The following is a 15,581-nucleotide window of genomic DNA, read 5'->3' on the forward strand; positions in this document are numbered from 1 at the left end:
TGTCCCTAGCCATCAGGTCGCAGTATACTAGGCTCCCAGTAATAAGCAGAACATTTGGGGCCCAATGGATCTCATCCTCACCATACTAGGTGCCACCACTGCCTTCCAAAAGTTGCTTCTTCCTTCACTCTAACGTTCTATTTTTCCCCTCCCTCTTGCATCATAGCCTTTTTTGCCAGTTGCCCCCTTTCCCCAAAACTGCCCAGTGTCCCAGGCAACAACATCAGTAAGACAAGAAAAAAAACATGCACAGGAGGATCAACATTAAGCAATTTGGGATTATTTGATGGAAAATGCTAGCTTGTGAAAATGGAAATGTTTCACAGGAACAATTAGTGAAAAAGGTTTCTCTGCTCCGGGGTTGAATTTCTCATCAAAACTAGAGTGAGAGGAGAAAGGAAGAGAGGAGAGAAGGAGATTCACTTGAGAAGGGTCTTGAACCAGAGTTTCCCATATCCTTGGGGAGTATCCCAATTACTGTTTCATAGAGTCAATCTCTTTCTTTCCTTCCTTCCCTGGTCCAATGAATATTAAATTTAACTATTCATACAAAGTGTGTGCATGTGTAGGGAGGGATGGGGGAGAACCAAGAGAAGAGAGAAACTCACTCTAGAATATCCTGACTCCCTTGCTATTGGCTCTTTACACTGAATGTGGAAAGTTCTAGTCACTGGTGTGAATACTAAATTTGAATATGGGTCTCCTACACCTAAGGTGAGCACCCTGACCATCTGGGTTACAGGCTATTCTTAGGTGGACTTGTTTTTTGCAAAAAACTTCAGAAGGTCTTGGGTTCATCTGGAATAGAGAAGGAAAAAATTGTGAAATTTACAGAATCGAAGAAGAGCTTTTGCCTAGCTCCAAGCCGGCTGCAAGTCCTTTTTGTACAATCATCTCTCTCAATCCTCCTTGCTCATGCCTTCCCTTTTTTACTTTCAAAATCATTGCCCCAGCCTACCTACAAGCATAGCAGATATTTTATGACAAAGTAAATGCTGCAATATCCTGGCATAATGTAACAAATTTTAGCCTTCAACTCAATTTCTATTCATGCTGCTGTGGGTTGAAGATGATTCAAGAAAATCAGTTTTTGTAGCTTAACTTGACTTTGTGTTATCACAGTGGATTGCATTTGTAATATATTGATTTGATAACATTTTGGGTATAAATATATATTTTAAAGTAAATTTTAAATGAAAAAGTACTGCAAGTATGATAGTGATTTGTGTGTAAAGTCAGCCTATTGGTTTGCTTGCATGACCTTTGTGACTCTATGAATAATATATGCTTGCTTTATGAAAATAGCTATTTCTGGCAGGCCATATTGATTTACTTGTTCACCATGTGGATGTTAATTTAAAATATATGAACATGTATATGGAATGCTGGTTTGCCGTAATAGTGATATTTACAGCTAATGTAATGTGCTGGTTTATAAATGAATGTATCAATCTATAAAGTATATAGATGTCTCTAAAAAATACAATACATTGATTGTATATATGACTTCATATACTTTATGCAAACCTGCTACTGTGCTAATTTTATAAATCAGGGGAATCGAAAGAAGTAACATTGCAAACAGTTCTGGTTTCCCTCTAGAAAAGTCACACAGCAAAACTTAATTTGTGTTTCCTTATGGTGCATCTGAATATATGTAAAAAGCATTAATCATGAACTGCATTTAAGAAAGAACGCATGTGCTTAGTTGTTATGCAGAACCCAAAGAATGGGTCCTCCAAATCAGGTTTTTCAGGATTCAGATGCTTCACTGACTTGCATGTTTACTTTAGTACTGTTTAGTATGTAATAAGATTGATCAGCTCATTTTTGTAACTTACACACAACTACAGTAATCAAATGATTTTTAAAAGGAAAAATCTACTGAAGAATATTTCATGCAAATCTTGCTTTTCTTTCCAAAGCGTACTTCAGATCTTGTAAGATTAATTTAACAAGCTATACACCAGTACCCATACACTGGCATTCCCACTTCTCTCCAGCTAACAAGGAAGATGCCCTATCTTCCCCCTAAGCTCAAGTGTTATTTTGTAGGGCTTCCCAAACTTTTCCAACAGGGGGCTCCCAGTAGCCAATAAAAAAAATCTGTGGGAGTCAGTCAATACAATTTAAAGCAATATTATAGTAAAAATATTACACTCTTTGTATGTTTGAGGATTTTCACACTTGGAGTATGCACCATTTTCTATCTGCCAGTCTACAAAAAAGGCCCATGACTGAAGCAGAACTATTGGTAAAAGTATTGCTCAGTGTTGTTTAACTCCTAAGGAAATAATTATTCCAAAATGAAAACTTACAAATTTGCAACAGCACACAGCAAGGCTCCCTGTGGCTATAATAAGCTGTACTGTGATGAAGTAGGATAGCTTAAGAGTTTTTAAAGTGCTTCCTACAAAACCGTCCAATGGCCCTTGGGATGCATGCACATGTTTAAAAAATGATTTTTGTAGAGCTCTGTTAAACCGTCTCTGACAGCCTCCTGTTAGTGAGGATCTTCCACATCAAAACAACAGATTATACAGGGCACTACAGACTGACAACCTCTAGTCACAAAAGAAATATAAGTAGCACCAGGGAAGATCTCTATGAGAATTACTGACCTGCCCATTATTCAAACCTAATTTACATATTGATTATGAAACATGATTAAGGTTGGATTTAGCTAACATGCATGAGCTACGGAGGCCTAAACTGGAAACTCTTCTTAATGAAGATGCAGGATAACACTTTGGTTAGGAGCATGAGTAACTGGCCAGTCTTCTCCTTAGGTGAGAACACAACCAGTTAACACTGAGTTTACAACATTACACTGCAGCCAGCCTAAGGAAAAGGGAGTTTCAGTGAGGATTAGCTAACTTGCATTAGCTACAGCCAATCTAAACTTGAACAAATTTACTTCATAGCGAAGCAGCATTCACTCTCAGAAGGTAATTCAAACTGCAGACCAATCTTCGTCTCTCTGCTGAGACTGCTCCAACAGATCGCTAATTGTGGCAACTATAGCACGGGGTCATATTTTTCAAAGGGACCCCAGTCTTTTGGAATTATATTAAATTGATGGGTTTGGGGTTTGTAAATCATTTAACTTCAGAAGATCCAGCGAACTCACCTGAATCTCAGGTCCACTGAAGAGAATGAAAATCTTTCTCTGGGTTTCAATGGACATCAGACCAGCCTTTAGGAAGGTATTTTAGAAGTTCACCAAGCAGCCATAGAAGATGTGCAAGGGTCATAAACCAGGAGGCTCTGACTTAGAAATCTCAATAATATTTGCCCTGCTCTTTTAAAAATACTTTCAGCTGAATTATAAATGTAGGATGTGATAAAACATTTGGGAACTCTTCAGTAGCTGTTCTATGATTCTGTAAGGGCTGTACACTGCCATTTGGACAACACTGATATAATGGATTAGCTACTACAATATCATACTCGTATATCTTCCTTAATCCTATTAGCCCCTAAGACATGATAAACTTCTTGTATTATGCCATACCCTCTAATATGAGATGATGACAAACCAGAACTATGGAACAGCAATAAATTTTATGAATAGTATTAAATGGCTTTCATACCAGACAAGGACAATACACAATATCATTTTTTTGTCTAATGCATGTTTAAATTTTTATATCCTGTTCATGAAGAAATTACCTACCTTGTTCATTCTGCTGCATCTGCAGAAGTGCCCACAATATTAGCCAAAGAGGCATATTTTTCATCTGAGACTCAATTCTCTTCTATAATAAATTTGTAGCTTATTTTTGGTAATATTAATTTGTTTTCCTTAACACCTTTGCAAACAACTGCAAAACTATACACCTGCACAACTTTTGCATATGCTATAGGGAGCTATCTAATAGATGTTCCTCATGTAAGGCTCATATCTAACTCACTCAGAACTAATTATAGGTAAACTTCTCCTTGAGAATGTAATCCCTTGTCCTAGTTATGTACAGTGTAAAAGATATCTTTGTTAAAATCATGTACACACATCTTTTGTATTTTATAAAATTGCGCCTTCTGATTTGCATCATTTACTAAGTGATTTTATTTGCACTGTGTATCTACAGAGCTGTCATTAAAGCAAAGTCAGAATACTATTAGGTGTCCAAACACGATGCACAAGATAAACCCAGAAATTTCACATAGGAATTCACAGTGTTGAATTCTGCCCTGCTGTGGTCCTTCTGAGTTTCTTTGCAACAGGAGAACTGCTTTATTATGTTTCTCTAGTCAAAAAACCCGAGTGAAATCAAAGAGATGGTATTCTGAGTGGTGCCTGGAGTCTAAAAAGTTTGAGAACCACTGCATTAATGTATGTGAAAACTGGATACATTTGGGGAGCTGTGAAATTCTACAAGTGATTTCAACATGGCAATAAGCACAGTCTGAGAAGACATTTTAGAGAGGTTTTTACAAAGACTCTTTGAATCACTGAAGTGAGAATGGATTTACACCAGGGGTGACTTTGGCCTCCTAAAGAATTTTCACAAACATAACTCTAAATAAAATTCACCATCAGACTGGTACGACTGGATGCACAGCAGCAATTTCAGAAATCTAGGGTATGTTTCAATATGATTTAATGCTTAAATTCACCACAATGAAGTACAGCTATCAGCCTGAACTAACCTGCAGATCCAAAACCTCAGCCTCGAGATTCAGAATACAAACTAAGATCTAAATTTTGCAGATTGGCCTTTATCTCTGAAATGCTCCCAACCAAAACCCTAGACCTAATTATCTCTGAACAAGGTGTCTGAATACTGGATCTCCCCCATGCCTCCTCCCTCTCATGCCAAATCCCAGAACTTCTGGAGAAATAAAGAGCACCACACATAAGCAAAAACAGCTCATGTTTGACCTCCCACAGCTATAGACCAAAAATGTGAGCCTTAACCCTCACATGGCCATCTCTTTACTACTCAAACTAAAGAGATGTATACAATGCTGTAGGTGATCCTTATCCTTTCTTTGCTGCTAAAATAAACCCAATGCTTTACTTACCACAAATCACCATCTCCAATAGTCTTATCATTCGGAGCTCCAGCATGTCCATAGTGTAAAACAGATGAGTTTTCTCCACTGATATTAAAAACAAAGCACAATAGAATTAACAAACAGCCAAAATAAACATGAAGGGAGAGAAACGCAAGATACAGTTTCCTTTAAATATCATTAGAGTAATGAAATTTTAAGTACATTGTGATCTACCTAAACTAATACAGAACTGGCCTTAGAAGCAGAACCCCAACTGTATACCTTGTCTCGCCCTCAGCTGAACTTAGCACATATGAAAATCAGAATAATCAAGGGGCAAAATATGGCCTGGCAAATGACTGATCTGGCCCATGGCTGCCCCCGTGGTACTCCACATGGGGCTAAGCCCTACCTGCTCCCACCTGGGCAGGCCCACACCACACTCCTGCCCTCACCCACTAGACAGCACTGCCCTGGCCTCAGCCACAAGCACAGTTTACTGGTGGGGCTGCTGCTGCTCAGATACTTCTCAGCTCTCTCTGCCTTCAGCAGCTTCTCCTCCTGCTGTTCTGGGCAGCAGGTGATGTTGGGAAGCCATAGGGACACATGCCAGGAAGCAGATGCCCAGCCAGGCTGGGTGGGCAGGGGAGGGAGGGATGAGGGGTGCAAAGTTGCATCTTGGCAGCTCCTGGCCCAGTTTGGAGGGCTCCAGCTCCAGGCTGCTTTCCATGCACTCTGCCCACCTGGTAAAATGAACAGCCACCTGCAGGCAGCAGAGTGGGTGGTAAGTGATCGGGAGTTGGAGCTGAAGCCTCATATGCTGTAACAGGAGCTGCCTAGCTGCAGTTTCCCCCTGCCTGGCTGGACTTCTGCTGCCTGGCACGCATCCCCATGGCTTCCCCACATTACCTGTTGCCTGGAATGGTGCAACAGGGCAGGAGGAGGAAAGGCCGAGTACTACTCAGGTGGCTGCAACAGCATGTGACCAGGAAGCTGCGTGTACTGGCTAGGATGGTTCTGTCTGGCACGTGTGGATTGAGGTGCCCCAGGCAGACATGGAGCAGGGCTCAGGTCCCATGAGAAGCACCACAGGGGCAGCCATGGGCCAGATGGGAGGAGGGGGGCAACTGCACCTGTACTACCTGGGCGAGCTCTTCTCTGCCCCCACTGCTGGCTGGCTCCTGGGACTAGGTGTGTGGGCAGCGCCCCCTCCTCCCCCACATCCACACACACCACCTGCCCCCCCTGAACCCCTCCCACAATATGCAAGAGTAAGGCTTTATTTTGAACTATTATCCAATTGCCTATATACACTACTCAAAAAAAAATAAATCAGAACAAAATTATTTTTTTAAATAAAATTTAAATGTGTTGTAGCAGTTGTTTGATTTTCAGTATATGTTTTTTTTTAACCTATAATTTGTTAAAATCATATCTTCTGAGAGATTGTGCATGTGTGGTTTTCAACAACTCACCAAAACTCATTAAGTGGCCCTCCAGCTGAAATAACTGCCCACCCCTGATCTAGGCTGTATAGCATAATAAGCTTTTTGCAGTAGAAAGAATGTAATATAGCTTACACTAGAGTTCTAGGTATGTTATGGTGATAACACAGTAGCCATTTTTCATCCTGGGCCCATTTATTTCCTCACAGAATTTCTTTAATTTTTAAATACATCTCCCTGCTCAAGGTTAAATGTTACATAGACATTAAACTGAGCATCTCTGCTTGGGTAAGGTTTGGCATATTTAATGACTTCCAAGGAGCTACTGGGCCTGGAAAAATGTAGATGTCCAAGTGAGCGGCTCCAGCTCACCTTCAGCATCGTTAGGTATGAGCCTTAGTAGAATGAATACATCCCATGCTGTTATGGGAATATTTTCACAGTAGTAATACAGGGCATAACTGTCATTTTTTCAAAACTTTTTGTAAAATAAAAAGAAAGTCATCCTCCAACTGTGAGCGAACATTTTTATTCTGAAAACCAGACTAAATAAACTGCTGAATCACAAGGAGGCACAGAAGTCTCCAGAGGAGTGCTGCCCCTCGTTCCACTCTCCTGAAAACTTCATGATCCATGCAGTGACCTATTTTTGGTTTTAGTGCATTGTCTTGTGTGTTACTATTCCATCAAACATCAAGTTAAATGATAGCCAGAGCTCTCCAGGTACACTGAATTTCATTTTGCCTATTCTCCTCAGATAGGTGCTCTATCTTTTACTTCAAGTAGGCAAAACATTATTCCATACCCAAAAATACACGTCAGACCAGATATATGGTAGCATTTGTCTGACCTCTCACATTCAGCTGCCAATCTGTGTCTAACCTTTTAACAAAACCTTTCTGGTTACACTGTTCAAATAGGTTTTTCTCAATGGCAGCAAGATAGCTTAACAGTATGGGTGACATTCATCTCAGGCTTAATTCCAGTGACTTCTATGGAGTAACATGAGTGGTAAATATGTTCCTTTGACATACTTCTGAAACCAGATTTTTAGAGCTATATGCTCACAATTAGAAAAAATGAAAATACACATACATTATTACTAAATGCACATAGTTGTTACATTTGCAAGTTGTGGCCAATCAGGTATCTAACTGCTCATTTGCACAAGAAAGTACTATAACTACATATGGAAAATCATAGTATTTGCTTTCCAAGATTTCTGTACGTGCAGTCTAAATCTCTTGTTGCTTCAAAGTAATAATTTTTCCTTCCTAAGGATTTTCACGTAAACACCTCCTGCAATAAGACAGTGAAATAAGACACCAGAGAGCTGCAAGATCAATTTATAGGAGAGGGAATTATGTACATAAAATAACACATATTTTGTGCATATAAAAGTACATTAAGGTTGTAAATTCAAGTGATCAGAAGTTATGAACCTTCAGAGTTAGGGTAGTATTCTGGGCGTGACAGTCCAACTACTTGAACCAATTCTCCACAAGTGGTGACTAATTGAATGTTCCTCACTTTTGGGATGCCTGACTTGAGACCCTGGGCTCTGATCTGTTGAACTGATGAGAATTCAGAGCTGCAACTAAAATCAGTGAGCTATGACTTGAACATAAAAAGTACTGCATACAAAAAATGCTAAAATCAAGAAACAAGCGTCTCAAACTGAGTGCCCAACGTTGGTGAGACATTATTGACCTTACTCTCATCAGACCTTCTTTACTCTCATGTAAAATGGAGCCACTGACACCCCTTCACCTTACACAAGTACAAAAATATATTATTCAATGTTCATGAAGTACTCCAATGCTTTAGCGCTGCTGGAAAACTCGTGAGAGAGTTAATATGTCTGTGTTCAAACAGTGCAAATATTGTACAGTTAATGGGACTAAAGAGCATGCATTGAACAAAGACAAAAACCCCCCTAGCTGCTCATTTAGTGAACTCTATTCATTCTGTACAAAGAACAAGGCAGGAGTCCTGTGGAACAACAGTATATGAGCATGAAATTAAAGACAACTAAATAATGCATGAACACAAGAGGGGAGAATCAAGATGCACAGATAACCAAAATTCTGACATCTCCTAAACTCGGAGAGTTTAACTTTGCAACCTTTATAATGTTCTTTTTGGCTAGGAATAGAAGTTACACGTAAACTGGTCCAACTGATCAGAAACTGGTTTAAACCTGTAACAGAACATAAGTTCAGTACACTTAAACCAGTTTCAAAATGGCCAAAACTGGTTTGAGATAAGCCTGGTCTAATGTAGTATTAGACTTAAACCAATTGAGGTCAAAACAGTTTATGGAACTTGGGTCCCAGATCTCTTCCTGTTTTAAGTTAAATCAGTCTTCCAGCATCCCAGCATGCTCTGCCGGGCTGGGCTGCCTGTTGCAGTCATGCAGGGTTGGCTCCGACCCTCTCCTCCCTAGCCAGAGCACTATCACTGCGTCGACTGGCTGAGAAAGGAGTGGGGGTGGGAAACCCTGCTCTGGAGCACGACTGGTTCTGCCTGGCAGGGGGCAGCAGTCCTGCCAGGCATCCCCAGCTCCCCACCCCGCTCACTGCTCCAGTGGCAGGAACAGGGGTGGGGCAAGACCCTGGTAGCCTGAGAGGGAGTGGAGCTTTAATCCCCCCATTGCAAGCGGGGGATGGTACAGGCACCAATAGGCTGTTTGTGTACCCAGGGCCACAGTGGCCAGACACCGGTAGCTTGAGGGGAAAGGGTGATTTAATCCCCACATTACAGGCAGCAGTGGCAACGGGCACCAAGCCTGGGCTGACTCCCTCCGAAGAGCAGACAGCCGATCGTGGGGAGGGGGCGGGGAGCCGGAGCTAGTTGTGGCACCATTGCCCAGGCTGGGGCAGCCACAGGGAATGGGTGTCAGCACCCACTGACTTTTGCCTCCAGCCCCATGTGGGAGCCATGGTTTGCAGGTGGGCTGCAAACAGCTCAGCAAGCCCACCCTCTCCCTCCGGCAGTGGCAGCAGAATGAACCATTGCAACAGGTGGAGGTGAAGCACCTGTCACCTGCTGCCTGCTTGGGCCAGGCTGCTCCGGGCCAGGGACATGGGCAGCAGCAGGGGTAGGCAATGGACAGCCGCAGCCTGATTCAGCCCCATGGCCCAGGGGTGCAGAAAGTGACTGGCCCCCTCTCCCTGTGGTTGCGCGGGCCATCAGAGTGGGTGGAGGTGAGGCACCCGTCACCCACCGCCTGCTTGCGGTGGTGTTGGACACTAAGGGCAGAGTGCTGCGGGCCAGCTGCTGCCTACCCCTGGGCCACGGGGCCAGGCCTGACTGGGCCAGACTAAGCTGCAGCAGTCCATTGCCCCCCCCCACCCCTACCCCACAGCAGCCCATCCCAAGTGCCCAGCGCCTCTGCGAGCAGGTGGTGGGTGACAGGTGCTTCACTTCCACCTGTCACAATAGTTCACTCCACCAATGGCATTGCCGGAAGAGAGTGGGGGCGGGGAGCCATCTGCAGATACAGCTGCAGCCTGCCTGCAAACTATGGCCTCCACACATGGCTAGAGGTGGGAGGCAGCAGGCACTGACTTGTCCCCTGGGGTCGCCTCAGCTTGAGCCGCACTGCCACAGTGGGGGTGGGAGGAGGGCAGCAGTGAGTTGTCCTCTAACACTAACTCTGGCTCCCCTTCAACCGGTCACATCCCCCATCTCTGCTCCCTCCCTGCAGCCAGCTGGCTGCTCCTCAGAGGCACTTGGCCCAGGGCACCATGCTGGTGCCTCTGCTGCTGCTGCCGCCTGCAATGGGGGAATTAAACCTCTCCCTTACCCTAAGGCTACTAGCGTCTCAACATCACAGCCCCGAGTGCACGACTGGAGCCTACTGGTGCCCGCAACATCCCCCCCCCCCCCGCAATGGGGGGATTAAACCCCTGCTTCTCCTCAGGCTACCAGGTTCTGGCCCCATCTCTATTCCTGCCACCAGCCAAAGAGTGAAGTGGGGGCAAGGCAGAGATGGGGATCCTGACAAGGGCTGCTTCCCCCCTCCCCCTCCAGGCAGACCCCAGCTGGGGTCCCTGAATGCCCTGGCAGAACATTTAAACCCCTCCCCAATCATACTCGGGCCTGCCCAGGCCTGGCCATGCCCTTTTCCCTCAGCTTAGTTTCCCTCCAGCCGAGGGCTCGCTCTAGCGCCCCCCGGCTTCTGGCCTGAACCACTGCAGGCATGTGCTTGCATTTCCGGAGTCAAAAGTGAATGTCTATTCACTTGCAAATTAGTTCAATCTATGCATCTTAGACTAATCTGCAAAGACTGAATCAATTCAGGCTCTGGCTTTTTGAACGTCTGTCCCTAGCTTTGAAGTTGTGTTTGTATGGGTCCATGTGTGCATATATACATGTTATTTCCTACTCTGTAAAACAAACAAACAGGATGTTTCTCTCCAAAAACAAAACACATGAAAGCCATTAGGTTGCAATTGAGCTCCACATGGTAGCTGAGTAACTGATAGCAGCAACAAGTTATCATCTTGTATGTGGACCAGATCTAGAGAAGGATGATACATTCCTATTATCAGTGGGTTCACAAATATTTGCTGGCAGCAGAGAAATGGTGAATCAGAAATCTCAGGGGAAGGGTACTCAGAGGGAATAAGATGTTCCGTCTCTTCTTCCCCCATCCCTTTCAAAATCTCAAGCAGCTATTCCCTTTTTCCTCTGAGGTCGAGGTCAGGATAAATAAGCCAATAGCCTTCTAATGATTTAATTTATAGCCTTCTGGCTATAAATGAGTCTTCTGCTTCCAGCTCCCAATTCCAGCGTCTCCACTTGGGACCAATCTCCTTTGCAGCCAATCACAATCTTCCACCTTTTCCCAGCTTGTCTCTCTTGACCCTTTTATAGCAGCATCGTCTTAGCATTATGCATCATTCCCCCACTCCTTTTCAGATGTTTGTCCAAACTCCAGTCATCTGGAAACCATTCCCTTGCCAAATCTTAAGCTTTTGTACCAAACCAAAACCAGCATTTTGGTACACATACATGTCTGATGTGGGAAACTTCCAAATTTATCCATTTAGTCTGAAAACTTGTTAGCAACTGAAAATGGCATCTTATAATGGGAAGTGCTGGCCAACCTAGTAACAGTTTATAATTACTTACACAAATGACCAGGAGATGGTTGATGAGCAAGAGTTCCCAATTACCACATCAAGAAAATCCATTTCCCAGGAAGTATTGGGAACTCTATTTTTTTTTTCAAGGGACCTAACTCTTCAGTGCTTACTGTGGTAGAACAGTCACTGATCTGGGAGTTTGGGAGAAGAGAGGTTTGTAGGACAAGCCCTAAGATTCTGTGACACTGTTCATTCTTGGTGAGTGTGTGCAATTTCGAAAGAGAAAAACTGAAAGAAAAGGGAGAAAAACACTAAATGCGTCAACTTCTACACTCAATTATAACTACAACCTTTACTTACAACAACCTCACCCCCCCCCCCCCCCCCAATCAGCATGGGGGAAAAAAGCCCTTCATCCTATATTCACATACAAACTGGAAGGGGGAGCAGGCAGCTGCTGTAGCTCTGACTCTGGTCCTGAGCCCAGGTCAGGGCCGAAGTCAGACCCACAGTGGCCTCCCACAGCAACTCCCCCTACTTCCCCTCTGCAGGTCAATCAGCCACACTGACACTGCTGCATGGTCAGGCAAGGGCTGTGCTCCAGGATGCAGTAGCCTGAGCAGCATCTGACAGTAAGGCAGGTGGGGGAAGAAGGGGAAGAGGCAGAGAGCAAGGGAGCTGGAGAGGGGAATAAGCTGTGGGGAGCAGGGTGTGTGGGGAGTCCAAATGGCACAAGGGGGTAGGAAGGCTGCAGGGGTAGAAGTGGGTAAGGCAGAGGGCAAGGGGACTACCTGACCCCCTCCCCCCCAGCCACTGCTTTTCTTGCTATAGCAGTGGAGAGGGAGGGGAGGGACACACAAGACAACTCTCCAATACTTAAGATGCTATACCTGGAAAATTATAATAAATTTATACATTTTCCATATATATATATATAATCTATTTATTGGGGGAACATCTTATATTCAGGGCAATCTTATATTTTATGAAATATGGTACTTAAACCTTTCCTCTCATTTGTAATTTAAATGAATACAAGCAAATATAATTTTCCTTCTAATGGAACCTCTTCGACTGAGTCTTTTGTCTCTTCTTCCTGGCATTTCTCCCCTTATTCATGCTATGATCCTTGGTCTCTTATTGTTTCAGGCATGAGAAAAGAGTCGCCTTTTGAAAGTGTCATCATTAGTGACCCACAAATAAAAGCGCTCTAGTTCAGAAGCCGCTTCATGCAGCCCTTACAGACATCAGTCCAAGGAAGTAACATCAACCCAAGAGCAAAAGTTTGCTCAGGAACTGCTCAACCACAAAAGCTGCAGCAATATTTTTCTGGCTGTTTTCAAAGTGACTTTCAAAATCTAATCCTTATTTCTTAAAATATATTAGTCTGTGAATTGCAAATATTAGTCACTGCTGAGATACAGAATCCTTCATTTAGAAACAATGACTGCTTCAGAGCAAACCATTAAAAAGACGCTCAATAATTCAGATTTCAAGTCAAGTCAGTCCCAAAGCGACTGCAACCTTTGGGGCACCTTAGATGCCACAGCAACCCAGCTCTACTCTGATGAGGTTAGTTGAGTTGCTTTGTATGATTGGTGATTCTTTGCGCAGAGTGATCTGGAGATTTTTCACACAGAGCACCCATCTCCTCTCCAGGTATGGATGGCCTTCGGCTCATAGGGAACTCATTTCCTCAGGTCTTGCTTTTAGTCCTGCTGGATGTCCATCTACCCTCCTCACCCAGGCAAGCGCAGGTGGGGATGCCAGTTTAGTCGCCAACACATGACCATGGAACAGGCTGTACTGGTTTACGCGGTACTAGATAGCAGACCAAGAGAGGCCTGGCCTGACAGTAAAATTCAGATTTAGGTACCCCAAAGTGATGTAGTGGTCAGCAGTGCTGAGCTCCAGTAACCTAACTGATTTCATACAGAGTTTGGCCCCTCTGAAAATCACAATGCTTGTTTAATTACCTAAACATGGATTTGGAAGTCTTTCTTTAGGTATCCAAATTTTTATCCTTTGTGAGGAGGACGTTCTGTCTCTATTTTTAGTCCTTTAGCAATTTGTTCCAAACAGGTACCAGGGAAGCAGCTGTTACAAAAGGAACTGCATGCACTAGCAGAAAACTGCAAATTAACACCACTGAGAGAATGCAAAGAGGAGGAGATTCAGATCATTGGGAGAGGGAAAAAATGGTCCTAAATATGTTATCAGTCAGAAAAGACTCTGAAAGTAAAGGGGAGGAATGTCAGCAATACTGTAATAAACAGCATAAATTTAAGGGAGACAAACTATAACAAAAAGCAAATTGAAACAGTGTAGCAATTAGTTTCATATTACAAACTACTGAAGAAAAACTAACATATAATGAACTATAATAGCAAACTATTACCACTGTGATTGAGAGAATAGTTTTATTCAGAAGGAAGCATTTACTTCTCTAAGAGAAGTTTGGCTGGGGGGAGAGGGGGGGTGTTAATGAAAAGAGAACTGAGTTTTTACTATCCTAGCTCTGCCCAAGAGATTTTAAAAGGCCCTAGGATATGGAGAGGGGTTTAGCTGACCACTCTTTTATAACTGAAGTCATTTGGTATAGGGATCTGAGCTATCAGTCAGTCAAGGAAGCACCTGAGAAACAAGCTGGCTCTCAGCACAGTAGCTCTTGCTGACCAGACCAATGAAATAAGAAATGAAGGCCCTTGCTGTGGTGGCAGGCCTAACTACATTTCTGTCCCCCTCTCTCATCTGAGTGTATAAATTCAGGTTTTAATACCTCTTCCAACCATCTGCCTGGGGGAACAGCTCTCGATTCTCTCTCTCTTGGACCAGATCTGGCACACTATCTTACTTAGTGCCTGGGAGCACTCGATGAAGTGGTTGTAATAAAAATAGTTAAATCAGTTGGATGCCTTGAGGAAGTTTCCAAGTCCAAGTGAGATTTTAGTGCTGATTCTCAACTCCTCCTTTGCAATAATACATACAGCTGTAATAGTCTCAAAGATGCAGAGGGGCTGGAGTACAATGGGACTAGGAAGAGGGCGATCTCAGATTCAAAAACCATTTTTGACTGGTTCCCCTTCTGACATGGGTCAAGTAATTTCACCTTTCCGTTTCCTTCCCTGTAAAATGGTTACCTTCCTGAGTCAGGAAGGTGAGGCAAGGAAGTAGTAGTTAACATCTGGACTGTGCTTTGGAGTCCTCCAGTGCTAGATAGGTACTAAGTATATACTTAACTGCACAAATTTACTTACCAGATACCATTATTCTAACTGAATTGGCTATACATGCATTTTATACTTAACGTTCTTTTTGAAATGATAAAATTCTTTGCAAAAATTCCTAGCTACGTTACTGACCCAAATGTTTGGTAAGCGATAGTAATAGTTAGAATTATATTAAATAATTCCGTCTTAGAGGTCAGAATCATCTACACGTAAAAAACTAAAATGAAATAATTAGTCCTTTTAGTTATACATGAAATACTAGAATTTTCAGTCACAATTTGGTTCCTTACACTCTGCTGCACTTTTTACACTCTTTTTGAAAGGATGATTTACTGGCTTGCAATGATGTTGGGCACTGGATGATGATGATGATGATGATGAGTACTTATACTGAAAATACATGCAAAGTGATTTTTCCATTCCAAATTGCAGTTATGATTATTCTTGATTTTCTTGTTTCATGATTTAATAAAACCCACTTAAGTTTATCAGTATTCAGAACTTCCATTTATCTAAAAGAAAGTCTTTGAAATACAGGAAAATCACCAATGTATTAGTGATTTTTTAAGAAAATCTGGACAGAATGCATTAGATATTAAATGAACATACCTGTATTTTTTATTCATGTGATTAATAAAGTTTTGTTTATTTAAAATCAGTGTGGTTACTATAGGGGCTGCCAGTCTCAAAGTAAGTAAATTCAATTAAAAAGTCTAGATTCTGTAGTTTTAAACAGTAAGAAAGCTACAAGATTTAGCAGAATAGTAAAAGTTATATTAGATTATAACACTGAAAGTTTGGTTTTTATTCAA

The 15,581-nt window shown here is 42.7% G+C and overlaps 1 protein-coding gene across 3 annotated transcripts in view; it reads right to left on the bottom strand.

Moving 5' to 3' along the window:
- PEPD (peptidase D) overlaps positions 1-15,581 on the bottom strand; it is a 219,259-nt gene that overhangs the window by 64,719 nt on the left and 138,959 nt on the right. For all 3 annotated transcript variants that reach the window (XM_019492941.2, XM_006274303.4, XM_019492940.1), the window contains one exon: positions 5,029-5,106. In XM_019492941.2, the coding sequence (XP_019348486.1) occupies positions 5,029-5,106 (78 nt within the window). The remainder of the gene's footprint in view (positions 1-5,028; positions 5,107-15,581) is intronic.

The sequence above is a fragment of the Alligator mississippiensis genome, chromosome 10 (assembly GCF_030867095.1).
Source record: "Alligator mississippiensis isolate rAllMis1 chromosome 10, rAllMis1, whole genome shotgun sequence".
In the NCBI taxonomy this organism is placed as follows: Eukaryota; Metazoa; Chordata; order Crocodylia; family Alligatoridae; genus Alligator; species Alligator mississippiensis.